The sequence below is a fragment of the Chrysochloris asiatica genome, unplaced genomic scaffold (genome assembly GCF_000296735.1).
Source record: "Chrysochloris asiatica unplaced genomic scaffold, ChrAsi1.0 scaffold00041, whole genome shotgun sequence".
NCBI lineage: Eukaryota > Metazoa > Chordata > Mammalia > Afrosoricida > Chrysochloridae > Chrysochloris > Chrysochloris asiatica.
In genome coordinates, this window is record NW_006408559.1 from 1,977,822 (window position 1) to 1,995,989 (window position 18,168).

The 18,168-nt window shown below is 50.6% G+C and overlaps 1 protein-coding gene across 1 annotated transcript in view; it reads left to right on the forward strand.

The window, feature by feature from the left end:
• The window catches only part of STRIP2 (striatin interacting protein 2), a 36,764-nt gene that overhangs the window by 5,941 nt on the left and 12,655 nt on the right, over positions 1 to 18,168 (forward strand). Inside the window, exons 3-17 of the mRNA XM_006861126.1 lie at positions 2,259 to 2,333; positions 3,161 to 3,295; positions 4,497 to 4,617; positions 5,220 to 5,288; positions 5,475 to 5,581; positions 6,360 to 6,487; positions 8,213 to 8,419; positions 9,838 to 10,073; positions 10,466 to 10,531; positions 11,011 to 11,074; positions 11,767 to 11,838; positions 13,085 to 13,159; positions 13,996 to 14,093; positions 14,686 to 14,812; positions 17,683 to 17,783. Of these exons, the coding sequence (XP_006861188.1) occupies positions 2,259 to 2,333; positions 3,161 to 3,295; positions 4,497 to 4,617; positions 5,220 to 5,288; positions 5,475 to 5,581; positions 6,360 to 6,487; positions 8,213 to 8,419; positions 9,838 to 10,073; positions 10,466 to 10,531; positions 11,011 to 11,074; positions 11,767 to 11,838; positions 13,085 to 13,159; positions 13,996 to 14,093; positions 14,686 to 14,812; positions 17,683 to 17,783 (1,681 nt within the window). The remainder of the gene's footprint in view (positions 1 to 2,258; positions 2,334 to 3,160; positions 3,296 to 4,496; positions 4,618 to 5,219; positions 5,289 to 5,474; positions 5,582 to 6,359; positions 6,488 to 8,212; positions 8,420 to 9,837; positions 10,074 to 10,465; positions 10,532 to 11,010; positions 11,075 to 11,766; positions 11,839 to 13,084; positions 13,160 to 13,995; positions 14,094 to 14,685; positions 14,813 to 17,682; positions 17,784 to 18,168) is intronic.

The window sequence follows — 18,168 nt, forward strand, 5'->3', positions numbered from 1 at the left end:
GTCTACTCCTTAGTGTCTGCTCCAAGGAAACTTTGACATAAAATGCTTGCAAGGATATTTATTGCTGCCTTGCTTGTTGTGGTTAAGTGCTGTTGAATGGGTTCCAACTCATAGCAACCCTATACAGGGTTTCCAAGGAGCAGCTGGTGAGCTAGAACTGCTGACCTTGTGGTTCAAACCGACCTTGCAGTTAAGCGCAGTAACGCGCAGTGCCACACCAGGACTCCCGCTATTTTGCTTATAATTGTGAGACGTTGAAAAGAACCTCAAGTGCAATCAGCTGGGAAATGGATAAGCTCTAGGACACCAACATGGTAGGGCACCAGCCATTAAAATCATTGCTCTCTACCCACATGGCGTCCATACTAATAAGTCATGAAGACGGAAATAATATTGAAGGGGCAAGAAGCAAGTGGCAAAAGAACACATACAGTACAATACTGCTTTTATAAGACTTTTATAACTATTGTTTGTTGTTTATGGGCACATACATAAGTTGTTGTTGTTGTTAAGTGCCGTCGAGTCGGTTCCGACCCATAGCGACCCTGTACAGGGTTTCCAAGGAGCGGCTGGTGAGCTTGAACTGCAGACCTTACAGTTCAAACCGACCTTGCAGTTAAGCGCAGTAACGTGCAGTGCCACACCAGGACTCCCGCTATTTTGCTTATAATTGTGAGACGTTGAAAAGAACCTCAAGTGCAATCAGCTGGGAAATGGATAAGCTCTAGGACACCAACATGGTAGGGCACCAGCCATTAAAATCATTGCTCTCTACCCACATGGCGTCCATACTAATAAGTCATGAAGACGGAAATAATATTGAAGGGGCAAGAAGCAAGTGGCAAAAGAACACATACAGTACAATACTGCTTTTATAAGACTTTTATAACTATTGTTTGTTGTTTATGGGCACATACATAAGTTGTTGTTGTTGTTAAGTGCCGTCGAGTCGGTTCCGACCCATAGCGACCCTGTACAGGGTTTCCGAGGGTGTAAATCTTTACGGGAGTAGAAAGCCTCATCTTTCTCCCGTGGAGCGGCTGGTAGTTTCGAACCGCTGACCTTAAGGTAGTGAAAGTATAAAATAGGCACGTGAAAGATACACATCCACTTGATTACAGCAGCTACCCCTAAAGCGGGGGGAGAGGAATAAGATAGAGTAGGGAGGAAGAGGGGACTCAGATGTTGAAAGATCTGAAGCAATTCTGACAGATGTTAACATTTGTTCAGTCTGGGGAGAGGATACTGAGGTATCTTAAAATGTATCTGATACTTATCTACAAATGAAAGTTCATAAGTTAAAATCAAATCACATAAAAAGCAAAACCAGTTCAGTTGTGATTGGGCTTGTGGGGCTCCCTCTCCCCTAATCACTGAAGACTTTATGATTCTGAGTTGGCTTTGTTTCTGGTCCCTCCACACCTCTGGAGTTCAGGACCCCAAAGCCATTAAACAGCCAGTTGGGCACTGGGTCAATGTCTTTTGCTTTGTGAATTATCTGGGACTTTGGGGATCGTTCCAGTTGGGGTCCCTGTTGGGGAGTACGGATCTTGAGGACCTCTATTTTGTCATCTGTTCATCTCTCGATTTCAGTTCTTCATCCTTTGTAAGATGAGGAATCCAGTAGCCTAACGTACTGGAATGTGTATGTGTGTAGGGAGAGGCTGCTTCCAGTGAAGTTATGTTTTCCTGGGCACACATGGGCAACCTTTTTGCAACCCTGACTGCTGTCTCCATGACTGAACACTGCCTTTGCCCCGGTGGCCGTGGGCAGGAACATAGACTTCTGTACCCTTTGAGGAAATCCAGCCAGGAGAGATGGAACTGCCTCCAACCCCTGAAGAGCCCTATAACACAGACTCAGCAGATACCACCTGGCTCCCTAAACATGTCTCTGCATTTCAGGACTGGTGTTGCCCTCTTCCCTGGAGACAGGAGGAAGCCCAGGCTGGGTGGGCAGAGCAGAAGGAGTCACAGCTCTGAGAAATAAGTGATGACATGGAGCCTCACTGCATGTCAAGGGCTGCCTTTCCTGCTGTAGTAGCCAGCTGGCAGGAAGGGGACAGATTTGATGGTTTAATCACCTGGGGACACAAGTGACTATTTTTAACTGCTCTGAGAGGGAGGAGGCTGGCTCTGGACTGAATTGGACAGGAAAGTGTTGGAAGCTTCATCTCTTGTCTGCTAACTTCTCTACCCCAGGCCCCTGCTACCTGGGTCTGCTATGGGGTGTGACTGTTCTGTCTTTGCCGCCCCAGAACTTTATAGCTACACCGAGCACCTGGAATTCACCACTAACCGGAGGTGCTTTGAAGAAGACTTCAGGATGCAAGGTGATCTCAGAGGCCATTTTTTTCCTCCATGATATCTGAGCCTGACTTAGTAAAGTGATCCTTCCTCGTCCCCTCCATAACTATACCCGCTTCCCTCCTCGCCCATGGGATGCAGGGTTCTTTGTATCTCCAGTGAAGAGGCTGTGGGCTAGAAGCAAGAGAAGCCTGAGCTGGGCCCACTTCCTGTGTACAAAGAACCAGAAGTAGAGGGATGGGGTAGTGAGGTTGCCTGGTAGGACCTGCCTAGCCTAGTCCTTGGCCATCATGTTCCGTCCCTGCCCCCAGCTGTTCTCAGAGCAGTTTCTTGTGCCCACACTGGGATTCTGTTCGACCTCCAGTGGTATTTTAGTCCACAGTTCCACAGATATGTGGTTAGCACCTATTCTGTGCCGTAGGGGGAGGGGGCACAGGTGAAGATGAATTTGCAGCATCTTCAAAAAACTTAGAGTCTGGTAGGAAAAGGGTTGGCAGGTACACCATTAAGCTGGCCAAGGCCAAAAGAAAAAGGTAAATATCACCAGGAAGTAAAGTAGTCTGCTTAAGGCTGGGGCATTGGTGGGTCTGTAGGGTGAGTGGAACTGGGTATGTAGGGAGACAGACAGACCGCCAGAGGGCAGACAGAGACTCCACTGGATAGGCTGTATGTAGAGGACAGAGGAGGTGCAAAAGTATGGGCAGACCAGAACATTCTGGATTCTTCTCCCTTCCCTTACTCTTGCTCAGCTAAGAAGCTCTTTTGAGAAGAACTTGTTGGGGGTGCTATCAGGAACCTCCCTGAGGAGGGGCACCAGCACCTTACAATGAATGGGTCCGACTTCTATCCCCAGTGCAGGACAAGGAGTGGCTGGAGCTGGAGGAAGAGTCCCAAAAGACCTACGTGATGGGACTCCTGGACCGGCTGGAGGTGGTCAGTAGGGAGCGGCGGCTGAAGGTGGCCCGGGCTGTTCTCTACCTGGCCCAGGGTGAGTGAGCTCCCGTGCCAGCCTGTGCAAGGTGGAGGCTGGGCAGAGAAGTGTTGTCAGGACTAGGACAAGGCAGGCCAAGCGGCAACAGATGCTGTCGTAAGCTTCTGAGAAAGAGGGGATGGCGTGGATCCCTTGGAAGCTGCTTCTTAGAGGGTTCTTTTTCCCACCGTGGACGGTGACTATGTAGAGACTAGCAACTGAGTCCAGTGGCCAGCGCTGATGATGACCCACCAGCTAAGCATGGCAGCTGCTCGGTCAGCTGCAGCCTGGACCCAAGGGGAGGTGGGAGTGACAGACATAACCTGTGTTTGTCTCTGGTTAGTGTTTAGCAAGTTCTTGCCAGTGTAGTCGCGACGAGTAGAGGCAGGCTGAGTCATTTGGAGATGTTTAGCACAAATGCAGTCAGTTGACCAAAACCTCCTCAAAGCACCCTGTTAGCCAGGTGATGGAAAGGGAGATGAGGTTGCCTAGCTGGAGTCCTGAAACTAAGCCCTGAAATCCTAAGTTTGCAGATTTTGGGCAGAACCAGCTAGTTGGAAACTACAAATTTATAAAAGAACAAAAGAGTAAATGCAGAGGAGAGAGGGTGGACTTGGGGTAAAGGAAAGACCCTGCAGCAAACAGGGCTGTGTCCATCAGCGTCCTCAGGGTTCATGCCCTGACCAGCTTCCAACTGCCAGTACCTCCATTCTGGGGCTTTCTCTGAAGAATATACAGGAAATGCTGGGGACTTAATGCTCTCCCCTGTCCCAGCAGCCATCAGCCAGTGCCTGACAGGAGTTAGCAGATGAGCAGTCCAGCCACCTCACCCCTCTGGGGTAGAGAGCTCTAGTTGTGTGCTTCACCTAGTTTCTTAGAACTTCCTCTCTGGAACTGAGTATTCAGGCCTGCCTTCTCACTTCCCACTTCTCTACTGAGGGTTCCCAGAACCAACTCCCCAATAAACTGCTTGCAATTGAATCTTTGTCTCAGGGTCTGCTGCTGGGGGAACCCAAACTTAACACAGGCTGTCGATGAGTGCTTTGGGCCTAACCCTGGAGACGACCTTTCCTTGACTGGAGACTGCCTCATTCCAGGACGTCTGGAAGGCCCTGGCCTAATTGTTGGGCAGGATACTGGAGGATAGTCTGAGGTCACCCGGCAAGGTGGGAAGGACTGGGGTGCCCCCTCACCCTGATGGCGCTGTCTGGTCCTTTAGGCACTTTTGGGGAGTGTGACTCTGAAGTCGATGTGCTGCACTGGTCCAGGTATAACTGCTTCCTGCTCTATCAGATGGGCACCTTCTCCGCCTTCCTGGAGCTCCTCCACATGGAAATCGAGTGAGCAGCCTTCGGGGACGGCTGGCCTGGACAGCCCCCTTCCTTGATGGGGCCTTGGTTCCCGTGCTGGTTTCCTCACACCTCCAGCTACTCCAGCCAGCCATGGTCCCTAACACTCTGTCTACCCTTCCTGACGTGGGGCTCTGCTCCATCTACAGCTTCCATCTTGGGCTGTAGGGACCTCTACTGGGTGCGCTTCCTTTTTATCCAAGCATCCTCTCGGCTCAGCCTGACCCTGGCGACCATGAAGGATGCCAGTTGGGCAGAGCCACTGCCAAGAGTAATGCCTGGGCTTTATCTGCTGTCACCACTACTGTGGCCCCTGACTTTGTCACCAGGAGTTTGGGGTGGGTGATAGTTGTTGAGTATGTTTCCCTCTTGTGAGCAGCAGTTCAGCACTAGGCTTGGTTGGGACAAAAGGGCGAGTGGATGCCATGGACCCCACTAGCCTGTCTTTACCACAGAGGTGGGCTTGCTGAGTATCAGAAGGAATTGTCTGGCTTCTTCTTTAGAGTGCACATGGGGATGGCAGGTAGTCGTGGGTCTAGAAGGGAAGAGGCCCTATGGGTGTTCTCTCTCTGTCTCCCATCCCCCTGTGCCAGCAACAGCCAGGCCTGCAGCAGCGCCCTGCGGAAGCCAGCCATCTCCATTGCTGACAGTGCGGAGCTGCGGTGAGGGGACTTCACGTGGGATTAGGCCAGAGGGTTTAGCCTTTCTCCAAATCCCAGAGGCCCCAGTCCACCAGGAGGTTCCCCTCTGGCTAATCTAAGTGGGTTGGGCTTAGAGGGAAGTGAGAGGGGCTGTGGACTGGGAGTTGGTTGGAAACCTCTGGTGATGTGATGCTTCTGTCATACCAGGGTGCTGCTGAGTGTCATGTACCTGATAGTGGAGAACATCCGCTTGGAGAGGGAGACAGACTCCTGTGGGTGGAGGACAGCCCGGGAGACCTTACGCACGGAACTGAGTAAGACCTGCCACTCACTCTGGAGGGGAGACGGGAGGCCTGCCTTGCCTAGGAGAAGCACACGCCCCTTTTCTTTTTGTTGTCGGTAGAATGTTGTTGTTAAGTGCTGTCGCGTCAGTTCTGACCCATAGTGACCCTGAACAGGGTTTCCGAGGCTGTAAATCTTTACGGGAGCAGAAAGCCTCATCTTTATCCCACGAAACAGCTGGTAGTTTCAAACTGCAGACCTTGTGGTTTGCAGCCCGCGTAACCACTATGCTACCAGAGCTCCATAGGACCTGTTTTTTAGGACAAAGACACAGCGGGGCAGGGGCAGGGCCAGGTCCTTCCTCTGTGAGCTAGGACCAGCTCTGTAACTTCTCGGACCTTGCTTACATTGTTTATATGTAAATGGAGCCACGTCATCACTCTCCCATTTCATCCTGAACCCCACATGAAATATCACCTTGAAAATGGCTCTGTGGACATGTAAACTGAAGTTGTCATTGGACAGCGACTCTGAAGGCCTCTGAATTGTAAATTATAATCATTGATGTGGGAAAGTGAGGTGGAGTCCTTAGAGCTTTGGCTGGAAAGCTAACAAACTCCCCAGTAGCACCCTAAACCCCCTGGGGCTAAGTCACTTTACCTCCAGGGCTTCCCTTGTGCCTTTGGGGCTCCCGTCTGGGGCTCTTTAAGTCTCCTTCTCAGGACCAAGTCCCACTGCTCCCTCAGGGTACAGGGTGGGTGAGGGGCAGCAGTGAGCCTCCTCCCCTCTCTCCCGGGTCTCTGTCCCCAGGCTTCTCCATGCATAATGAGGAACCTTTTGCCCTGCTGCTCTTCTCCATGGTTACCAAATTCTGCAGCGGCCTGGCCCCCCACTTCCCCATAAAGAAGGTCCTGCTTCTACTGTGGAAGGTGGTCATGGTGAGTAGCCCATCCTGGACCCTGCCCTCTGCCTCTAGGGTTCCCACCAGTCTGGTTCCGGGAAGCAGGGGCCTGGCCACAGACTAGGGCAGCTGTTGGCCTGAAGGCAGAGAGAGCCAGCCTGACTCTGCAGGTGACCTACCTGTCTGCGTTAGGCTGAGGGGAGATGGGGTGTCCAGGCACCTTCCCTGATGGGGCTGCCATTTCGTGGGAAGAACACTGACTGCCAGTGAGAAGCTCTGAGCGTTGCTGATCCTGTGGGACCTCAGCCAAGTGCATCTCAGTTCCTCCAGCTGCCAAATGCAGGGTTATTGCCTGCCCCCACCCCGATAAATGCAGGATTTGCAAGTCCATGTAAGTGTGGGGTGGCTGTTTTGCTACTAGTTTTTTTGCTTTGTTTTTAGTGGAGACAGCTTCAATATTTACTTAATGTTGTTTAGTCCTGTCGATTTGGTTCTGACTCATAGCGACCCCATATAGGGTTTCTGCAGAGCCGCTGGTGGGTTTGAACAGCTGACCTTGTGGTTCACAGTCCATTGCTGACCCTACAGCGTCATACCACAAGTCCATTTACTTCATGGTGGTTGGTGGTGATGTGCCGTGGAGTCGGTTCTGACTCATCGCGACCCTGTACAGGGTTTCTGAGGCTGTAAATCTTTACAGGAGCAGACAGCCTCATCTTTCTCCCGTGGAACAGCTGGTAGTTTTGAACTGCTGACCTTGCAGTTCGCAGCCCGATTCGTAACCACTACGCTACCAGAGCTCCTTATTTGCTCCATTGTTGTTGTTGTTGTTATGTGCCGTGGAGTCGGTTCTGACTCATAGCGACCCTGTACAGGGTTTCTGAGGCTGTAAATCTTTACAGGAGCAGACAGCCTCATCTTTCTCCCATGGAACAGCTGGTAGTTTCGAACTGCTGACCTTGCAGTTCGCAGCCCGATTCGTAACCACTACGCTACCAGAGCTCCTTATTTGCTCCATAGGGTTGTGAATAGTAAATGAATTTGTCTATATAAAGGGCTTATAGCATGATCATAAGCTTATAGTGCTTGAATATAAGCTCCTAATAAATAGAAATATTAGCTGTCGTCATCATTTTAGGAGTCCTGCCGTGGTGCTGTAGGATCAGCGTTGGGCCACAAGGTTGGTTTGAACTGAAAAGTCAGTGGTTCAGACCCACCAACTGCTCCTTGGAAACCCTCTATAGGGTGGTTATGAATCAGGACTGACTGGACAGCACTTAACAACAATGACAGTATCATTATTACTGTCAGTTATGCTTGCTGAAGTACAGAAAGGGGGCAGCTAAGTCAGAGCCATTACTCAGCCTGTATCCCTTCGTTCTAGCTCCCTCCCCCAGGGCTGACTGGATAGCACCCTTCCAGAGCAGGTGGGCCTTGGGGGGGGTGGGGGATGCTGCCCCTTGACTGCAGAGGAAACTGAGTGACCTCAGGGATTTGTAGCATCCAGATGTGCTCCCAGAGGGGACAGAGTTTCCCGTTCTGTCAATGGAGACCTCGAGTCACTCTCTTAATGGTTCCAGCCCGGGGACAGAAGGTGCTTTGCCCTGTGAGCTAGCGCTGTGAGTGCCTCTGCCTGGCGCACCGTCCTTGTTAAGGAGGGGCCCAAGGGGGTGAGCTTGTGGCTCTTTCACCCTCTCTTTAGCCGTCTCCTTGACCCTGCCCTCTCGGACTTCCTCCCTTCCTCTCTCCCCTCTACACGCAGTTTACCCTCGGTGGGTTTGAACACCTGCAGACTCTTAAAGTACAGAAGCGGGCAGAGCTGGGCTTGCCTCCTCTGGCTGAGGACAGCATCCAGGTGGTGAGGAGCATGCGGGCTGCCTCCCCGCCGTCCTATACGCTGGACCTGGGAGAGTCTCAGCTGGCACCACCACCACCCTCCAAGTTGCGAGGCCGCCGTGGTTCTCGAAGGGTATGGAAGAAAGCTGACGGTGGTGACAGGCAGGACATGACCAGGCTCATCCTGCCCCAGTCAGCCATGACCAAGCTGTACCTGTGGAGTCTGTGTGTTTGTTGGCCTCTGCCCCCTCCCCCCAACCTCCCCCCACCTCCCTCAGACCTGCTATCCAGCTCCTAGGCTGGACAAAGGCACACTGCTTAGTAAAGTAGGACGTCAGTGAAAAGAGTAACACTGAGTTAGGTTACACAGTGGTTACAACAACAATTGTGAGGAGGGTGCAGGAAAAGGCAGTGCTCCCGGTCTCTACACAGGGTTGTGGTGAGTCAGAACCGCACCACCAGCAGGTTGCCGTGAGGTGACATTGTGATACCACATCACAGATCTGTGTCTTCCAACATGAGTGATACAGGGTCATTGGCCTGGGCCTCGGTTCCATGCTAGGAGTTCTGAAATACAGCTAGGGTCTTAATTCAAAGGATAAGGACCCAAGGCACCTGAACAAGGGCCCCCAGCTAATCCATGTGAGGCTACTTTACATTTTCCTCAGCAGCAGTGTTTACTGTAAGCCAGGCACACCTTTCTTTGTCTGGCCCTGGGACCAAAGGCTTCCATTTGCAAGATGACTGGTTAGTGTCCTAGGTGTGGTCTATAGTCCCAGGAAGGTCAGAAGGTCCAGTCTCATTGAGACCTGACCATCTTCCATAAATTCACCTGCCTGACCTCCCTGAGTTGACCAACTACAGGTGATGGTCAGTCACGCTCAGGAATCCAGTGCACATTATCTATCTGCAATGTGATTCTTTTTTTAACCTTTATTTTTGTTCACTAAAGTAATGCTTACTCATTGTAGAAAATTTGGAACAAATATAAAAATGAACAAGAAGGAGAGAAAAAAATCACCCACAATCTTAACAACCAGAGGCAGTCACTGTTAACTTTTTGGCCTATTTCTGTCCAATCCTTTTTTTGCTTTCTGCAACAAGATTTAAAATTCCAAAGCTGCTTCCCTCTGCCTAGCAGCAAGCTTCTGTCCTCCTCTTCCTCAGTCAGCCAGCTGGTGTCTGCTAACAGAAAGCAAACGAATTGAATGTTCACCTTAGCAGAGCATAATTAGGGAAGTGCTGGCCAAAAAAAAAAAAAAAAGGCACTCGTGCTTTCTGGAAGCCAGCTAGCTATGACTTTGGGATTGTCTGTGCTCTCTTCCCTGGCTATTCGCATGGTTGCCTGAGGCTTTGCTTGTCTTGGGTTTAGGCCTGGTGGGGGAGCTCAGGTTGAGGTGGGGAATGGGATGTTTTCCCAAGAGCTGGCTTCTTGCTTCCCCGAACCTTGGAGTCTGGAAACTGTGGGTGGAGGTAGGCTCAGGCTGTAGCCTGAGCTGAGAGCACTGCCTCCCTCCCTCCCTTCCTTCCTTCCTTCCTTCCTTCCCACAGCAACTGCTCACCAAGCAGGACAGCCTGGACATATACAATGAAAGGGACCTCTTTAAGGCTGAGGAACCAGCCCCGGAGGAGGAAGAGGAGTCGCCTGGTGATGGAGAACGAGCCCTGGATGGAGAGTTAGACCTCTTAGAGCAGGACCCTCTGGTGCCACCACCACCCTCTCAGACACCCCTCTCTGCTGAGCGGGTGGCCTTTCCCAAGGGCCTTCCATGGACCCCAAAGGTCAGGTAGGTTGATAGCACCAGGGACCCTTAAGACCTGGGGTGGGGTCTTTTTCTGTGAGTTCCATAGCACCCCAAGCTGGGCTGGGGGTCAGAACTCCTGGAAGTGAAGTTCCCTCTGTTGGCTGCTATCTTCCCCCACTTCTCCAGTCTTCCAATGGGTAGGTTGTCGGGGGGTTAAGTGCCATCGAGTTGATTCCGACTCTTAGCGACTCTGTGTAGGGCTTATGAGAAGCAACTGGTGGGTTTAAACAACTGCCCTTGTGGTTAATAATCCAGTGCTTATCCTACAGCACCACACTAGGACTCCCTGATGGGTGAGTAGGAGCCCAGAAAAGTTCTCTCTCAAAGTTTGCTTTTCTTCCCTTCCCTGGGGTTGGTGTCCACTGTTCACTCAGACAGAAGGACATCGAGCACTTCCTGGAGATGAGCAGGAACAAGTTCATCGGATTCACTCTGGGGCAGTAAGTAATTGGGTGGACACAACTGCTCATAAGCAGCTCCTAGATGAACTCGTGTGTTCTTGACCAGCTCTAGGACCTGGAGCACCAGGTCATCCCCTTCTGGGCCTCAGTTTCCTCAGGAGGCTATTGGATTACATGGTCCCCAGAGCCCTTCCTGCTGTGATGGTCTAATAATCCCCCACCGGCTTCCACAACACCCTAATAACACAACATCTTGTTCCTGAGGTTTCTCTGCCAAAACACAAAATAGCACTCCCAGACCAAATGAGGCCCCAAGAGACAATGCACATCCCCGACTTCCCCAGGACGTGTTTCTGTACCGCTTTTGATCTGTAGTGCTGAGGAAGGCCAGTGTACTGGTGGGCAGACACTGTGACCGGGGGCAGAGGGTGGGGGGTGTGGGGATGTTGGGTACTCTGTGTACTGTGGGAGTTTATGAACTGGTGTGTCCCCCTGCTCCCACCTCTGCCCTTTCACAGGGACACAGACACCTTGGTTGGATTACCCAGGCCCATTCATGAAAGCGTGAAGACCCTAAAGCAGGTGACTAGGGTGGGATAGGGAGCCATTAAGGCAAGCTGAATACCCAGGGCCCCGCTTCTGGGTGGGATTCGTCTGCCAAAACCCATTCTGAACCTCTGCATGTCCCCTGTGTTCGCCCTCTCATTCCGTCCCTTCTTCCGTCTACCCTCTCTTTCCACTCCTTACTTCCTTCTCGCCCCAAAGGTGCAGGATTGAGAGGGACTTCATGTAAGCACACTAAGAGTAAGAATAAGGATTCTTGCCCAAGCCCTAAACCCTTTCCTCATCGTTGACATTCCTTAGTAGCCAGGGGCTAGGACCCACCCTCACCTTTCCATTGAAGAGTACTTAGGTATTTGTTGCTTCTCAACAAATCTTAACTTTTACAAGGTGAGGGTGAGCTCAGGGTTAGAGGTCACGAAGGAAGGCTGGTGTGCTGGAGTGCAGGGCACAGGATGGGATCAGAGAGGTGGCCTGAGACCCGTGTACTCAGGCCATGTAACAAGGAGTCAGCAACATTCACTGTGTGTGTAGCACTGTGTAGCTCGTAACTGACGATGCAGGGGTGACAACTGCTTTCAGAGAGCTTCTGGTTTATTTGGGGTGATGTTTCCTTGTACCTGGGGCAGTTGAGGAAAGGTCTGTATACATGTTATTGAGGTACATCCCTTGGTGCCTGCAGCTTCTCGTTGATGTCTTCTCATCTTCCCCAGCACAAGTACATCTCCATCGCTGATGTCCAGATCAAGAATGAGGAGGAGCTGGAGAAGTGCCCCATGTCTTTGGTATGCTTACAGGAGGGAGGGCATGTGTTCACTCGGTTATGGTCCTTTACCATGTGCCGGGCAGGACGAGGACCCTACCTTCACAGTATGGTCAAGTTGAGGAAGATGGATCACAAACAATTAAGTGAATGAGGATATTTGACTACCAGAATGATAAATACCATGGAGAAATTTCAAGTTGGACAGTATGCTAGAGATATGAGAGGGCTACTTTAGATTGGGTAGTTGGAGTAGATCACTGAGAAGGTTGTGTTTAAGCTGGGATCTGAGCTACAGGAAGAAGCCAGCCATAGGAACGCTGGAGGAAAGCACATCCCAAGCAGAGGGGACAGATTTAGGGTGAGGGTGAGTTTAGGATTAGAGGCAGGAAGGAAGACCAGATGGCAGGAGCACAGGGTGCAAGATGGGGTCAGAGAGGTAGCCTGGAACCCATGTACATATGGCCCTGTAAGCAACTGTCAGGAGCATGACGTTACATCCCAGAGCAACAGGAAGTGTGTGAAGGATGGTAAGCAGGTGGTAAGTGACATTACCTGGCTTCTGGTCAAACCACTGGCTTAGAAAGCGTGGGAGCTGGGCCCTCACTTAGGAAGCTATCAGACTAGTTCAGGTAAGAGGCGATGGTGACCTAGACCATGCTAGTTGTTATGGACAGAGAGAAAAGGGATGAATTTGGAGTGTAGAGCTGACAAGATTTACAGTTTGAATGTTGGCACAGGGCAAAGAGAGAAATAAGAAGTAACCTTTATCCCTAAAAGCCGAGACTGTAAATTCCAAAAAGGCAAGTTCCCCCCGACCCAAAAAAAAAAAAAAAGTTAGAGGATAGAGAGAAACACTGTTAACTGATTATATATGGAGGGGATAATAATCAATGTAATGAAACAAGCTATATGAATGGTTGAATGTGAAGCTGATCATGTGCCCTGTAAACTTTCACTCAATCCAAAATAAAAACATTTAATAAAAAAAAAAAAATAGAAATAACCTTTACCAAAGTGGGGAAGAACATCAGGAGTTCTGTTATAATTGTGCTAAGCTTTCAGTGGAGTCTAGTGGCTCAAACAGTTAAGCACTTGACTACTAGCCAAAAGGTTAGTGGTTCAAGCCTACCCAGAGGTTCCTCAAAAAGTCACACAGCCTTGCAGACCCCACAAGCACAGTCCTACTCTGCACCTGGTGTGTCTCTAGGGGTTAAGCTGCTGGTGCCCTGGAAAGTGGCCTGGGCAAACTGTGTCTCCTGCCTTAGGGGGAAGAGGTTGTACCCGAGACCCCGTGTGAAATCCTCTACCAAGGCCTGCTGTACAGCCTCCCTCAGTACATGGTAAGGAGCCTCCTCCCACTGGGCTGTGTGTCCTTTCAGCTTGTTTCCTGGGAGCATTCGCCCCTTAGGCAAAGCGTCTTTGATGACTGAAGGCCCCTTTTCCCAAGTTCTTCCTTGGGAGAAGTGAGGGATAAGGTGGGGTGCATTGGGGGCCCTCCCTCTAGTCCCTCTGAGGTTCACCAAGGTGGTGTGTCAAGTCCTAGGTAGTAGTGGAGGACGCAGGGAGGGTGCTAACGGACAGGGAGAAAGGAGGAACGAGGGTGGAGGAACTGGGCTCTGGCTATCTGACTCTGTCCATTTTGTTCCCATGACCTTTTTTGTTTTGTTTTTTCAATGTTTTATTGTGAATTATGAGATAATTTACATGGGAGAACATTAGTTTTACATTCATCATATCGTATATCATTTCACTGCCATGGTTACAATCCCCTCCATGCATCGTAAGCCTGCCCCCAGTCATCACCCATTACCTTTTCATTCTGTTTTTTTCATGAATTTTTTGAAAAAATTTTATTGTGAATTAGATGAAAGTTTACAAAGCTGGTGATTAGTTTCTATCCATTATCTTTTCAGTCTATTTCTCCACAAACTTTCTGAAGCCCCTTCTTACTGCCCGCCTTCTTTCTAGAGGTTACCCCTCACTCTCTTCCTTCTGTCGTTCCCCTGGGGCTGAGCAGTCTTACCGCAGAAGAGCCTGCACTGGGCTCCTCTCTGTCTCTCTGGAGCCTGGGCGGCCTGCTCATTGAAGGGCTTGGAGGTGGCTACGAAGCACTTTTCAGGCCTGTTGAGGTGTGGAAGGCTAATCAGACCAGATCTCCTCACCCCCTCCCTCCCAGATTGCCCTTCTTAAGATTCTGCTGGCTGCAGCCCCCACCTCCAAGGCGAAGACGGAGTCTATCAACATCCTGGCCGACGTCCTGCCTGAGGAGATGCCGTGAGTGTGCGCCCTCCCATCTGCAGGGTTTCCCCTGGCCCCCTGAGTTAAAACACTGACAGAGATGCTCTCCATGGACCCCCCTCCCCTTCCTCCCACCTCTCTCCCCATGGCAGGGCTCACGGCTGTGCTCGGATAGTCTGAGGGTGATGTCACTGTTAGTGGCTGGCTGCCCAGGGGTGGGAGTGGACAGGGCCAAGGGAGAGGCTTACTCACCTAAGGAGAGATTCAGAGACAGAGAAGAGGAGTTCCAGAGTGGCACGAATGGATAGGTGCTTGGCTACTAACCAGAAGGTTGGCAGTTCAAATCTACCTCCTTGTAAGAGAGACCTGACACTTTACTGAAAGGCTTGTAGCTATTGCAAGCCCTATGGAGAAGTTCTGTTCTGAAACACATGGCGCCCCCCTAAGTCGAAGGCGATTCAATGGCAAGTGGTTCTCCAGATAGTCTTGTTAGTAGGAATTCTGGAGGTTTAGATTTCTCAGGTCCCTGGCTCTCTCTCATATGGTTTCTGACCCAACTACCTGGGTCCTGGAAGGCCTCCCTCAGAAGCCACCCTGTGCTCTGAGCCACCGCCTCTCCCTGCTACAGAGTCACTGTTCTCCAGAGCATGAAGCTGGGCATCGACGTGAACCGGCACAAGGAGATCATCATAAAGAGCGTTTCTACCCTGCTGCTGCTGCTCCTCAAACACTTCAGACTGAACCACGTTTACCAGGTGAGCCGCAAAGGTGCGCCTCACCACAGGGCCCTGGCCTTCTGTCTTCCTTCTGTCTTGACCTGGTTCTCACTTAGGGCATCGGCTGCCTGTTAAGAGAGCTGATGGCAGGTTTGGGACATGAAGTGGGGAGCAGTGGGAGGGCCTTTGGGGAAGGTACAGATGTCTGTGTTCTGTGCATTTCCTCAGGGTTATAGGCAGAAGGGCAGCAGTAGGAAGCTCTAGCTTTTGAGGTTTATGCCACATTCCACCAAAAAAGGATGGGGCAAGTATAGTGAGCCCCGTCCTTGTAGGAAGCGCTTTTCCAGACATTGGTGAGAGAACCCTGAATAAGACACAGCACAGGTCTGGTTGTTGAAGGCTTTGAAGTCTTAGAAAGGAGACAGATCTGTCCGTAGCCCATCACGGGAGAGAAGTGCTGTGATACAGGTAAGCTTTAGGTGCCAGCGAGACACCTGCTCCAGACTGTAGCGGAGAACAGATGCCATCTCACCTGAGTCCTTCCGAAAAGATGTTCGCCAGAGTGTGGGAGTTGGCAGAGAAGGGAGCCAGGAGTATTTCAAGCAAGAAAAAAGCCAATGTGTCAAAAGTTCAAAGGAGCCAGGATTTCTATTACCTTTGGAAACTGTAATTACGTGTTGGCATTTCATTTTGCCTGGGGAGCAGTGGGGGGGCAGGTGTCATGGGACTGGCTTGGTGATAAATGAACCTGGAGGGGATGGCCAGGAGGAAGGATCACATTACAGATGATCTTTTGAGATTATTGAGGCCCTATAAATGAATTGTAGACTACTAACTGCAAGGTAGGTGGTTCAAACCCACCAGCCTCTCTCAGAAACCCTCTACAGGGTGGCTGTGAGTGGAAATCCACTTTACAGCAACTAATGACAGTAACAACATAATGTGTTCAGCTTGTGTGGGGTCTCCTTTCATTCCCAGAGCCGACGAGGCAGGTCTTGTGTGACCCCTGTCTGATAGATGAAAGCAGTGCTGACCATGCTCCGGGGTTTGGACCTGGTCCTGTGGGCCTTGTCAAGATGAGGGAAAGGGAGGGGACAGTGAGTGGGGGTGTCTGCCTCTGGAGACCAGGTTGCAGCAAGGGTGGCTGCTCCCTACACAGGGGCTCTGCCTGATCACCCCGATTCCTCCTAAGACATCAGAATCAAGTGGCAGGGGAGTTCCACATTGTACTTGCATGGCAGGCTGGGCGTTTTTCCATGGGAGTTCATTCCCAGACATCCTCGGGTGCGCCCATCTCTTCTGCCAGTGTTTGCTGAGCAGCATCAGGTCTGGGAGTCTGGGTGAGTGGGAGGAAGCGTTCGCGTGGAAAGAGAACTGCTGACGTGTGCTTCTGCCCGCCTCTCTCTGTCGGCACTGTGTGGACAGTAGCCAGACAAGTGGAGACTTGATGGCCTGGCTAGGGGGTTGTCAGTGAATCCTGACAAGGCCACAGCATGTCTCAAACTGAAGGAAGTTTTCAGTCCCTGGAGAATGGGTGTGTGCTGGCTCCCAGGTCTGGGCCGGCTTCCAGAAAGGAGAATGAACCCTGGCACACGTGACCTCAGGCCTGCCCCCAGAGGCCGATGACCTGGCTTGCTGCTGTGGCCACTTCACCAGGAAGCACTTGGGAATTCAAAACACCACCATTCTCTGTGTTCTCTACCCAGTTTCTACACCAGGCGCTGGGTCTGGATGCAAACTATGTCTGAGGCTCTTCTGTGGACACAGGAGAGCACGGGGGTCCCCACTTAGCAGGTGTTGACCCCATCAGAGAATTTCAGGCTTATTCTCAGTACCACCTCTCTCTTAGCTGAAGCTCATTCTTCTTCAGCGAATACTTGCACAGAGGTATTGGGGGGTCCTGGTGTAGCACTGTTGGATAAGCACTGGACTTCTAACTGCAAGGTCAGTGATTCAAACCCACCAGCTGCTCCTTGGAAACCCTATACAGGATCTCTGTGAGTCAGAATTAACTTGACAGCACTTTGTTTTCCTGGGCTAATGAGCCCAGGTAGCAAGGTAGAGAAGCTCTGGATTGCTAATCTAAAGGCCAGTAGCTCTATGGGAGGAAGGTGTGTGTGACAGTCTGCCTCTGGAAAGATTGACAGCCTTGGAAACCCTACAGGGCAGTTCTCCTCTGTCCTCCAGGCTCACTATGAGTGAACCAACTGGACAGCAATCGACTTGGTTTTGGTTTGAAGCATAATGAGGTGAGCTGGACTTGAGCCGGACCCCACACTCCTGTGATTCATTGGGTTGCTGTGCACTATCCCCATCATAACTGAGCGGGATCAGAGTTCCTGGAAGCACACTTCACCTGTCCCTGCTAAATCACTCAGGCAGAGAACTTCAGTCCAGCAGACAACTCCCTAGGGAGCCTGCCTTTCCTGTGGAGCTTAGGAGTGAATCTCACAGCGATTCTTGCTATTTATCACGAGTAGGATTTCCTTGTTGACTTGTTTACATTGTGGCTTTTTGATCACGATCTTGTAACATACCCATATTTTTTTGCAAATAGCATACCTACATAAGCCATGCACCCACACACACGTGTGTACACATGTGTGTGGTAGTTGGCATAGTCCACTTACAAAAATAACTAGGGAGGAGACAGGTGTGTTACTTGGTTGGTAAAAAGGTATGACATGCATGTTACTTGCGTAAAAAAAAAATACAGCGCACATACTGCCCATTGCTCCCTTCCATTAAGGCTGGGCCAGCTGAGATGTTTCTCCCACTTCTCAGGAAGACCGACTACACAAATGGACAGTGGACATTCTGAAGAAACACCAGAGTCATACTTGCCTCTTTTTTCATGTATTCTTCCCCAAATAAGATTCAACCCCTTCTGCTTTGATCTTTTAATTCAGTTTGAATATGTATCACAACATTTGGTGTTTGCCAACTGCATTCCCTTGATTCTGAAGTTCTTCAATCAAAATATCTTGTCCTATATCACTGCCAAGAACAGGTAAGGACAGGTTTGTTTTGGACGATTCCGGGTGGTTGAGAATAGGACACCCTCTCTGAGCCATTCAGTTCCCTCCCTTTCAGTGCCTGGCCCCTCCTCAGAATGCTGCTACTGTTAACTTTGATTTCCCTGAAGTACTAGCTGACTGGCTATGTGGTTTGCCCTCTTCACAGAGGTATTTGTATTTGAACGGTTTTAAATGCTGAAAAGTGCCATCATTCAAAGAAATGAAGTTGCAATGAGCAATTTGCTGCTTTGCAACAGAAGGAACCAGAAGGTCATTTTGTATGAACCAACCTGCTTGTGTGACCAGCCCTAATCTCAGCATAAGTCATAAGCTGAAACGGTTCCACTCCTGACTAGACTATGCAAAATTATATAGAAT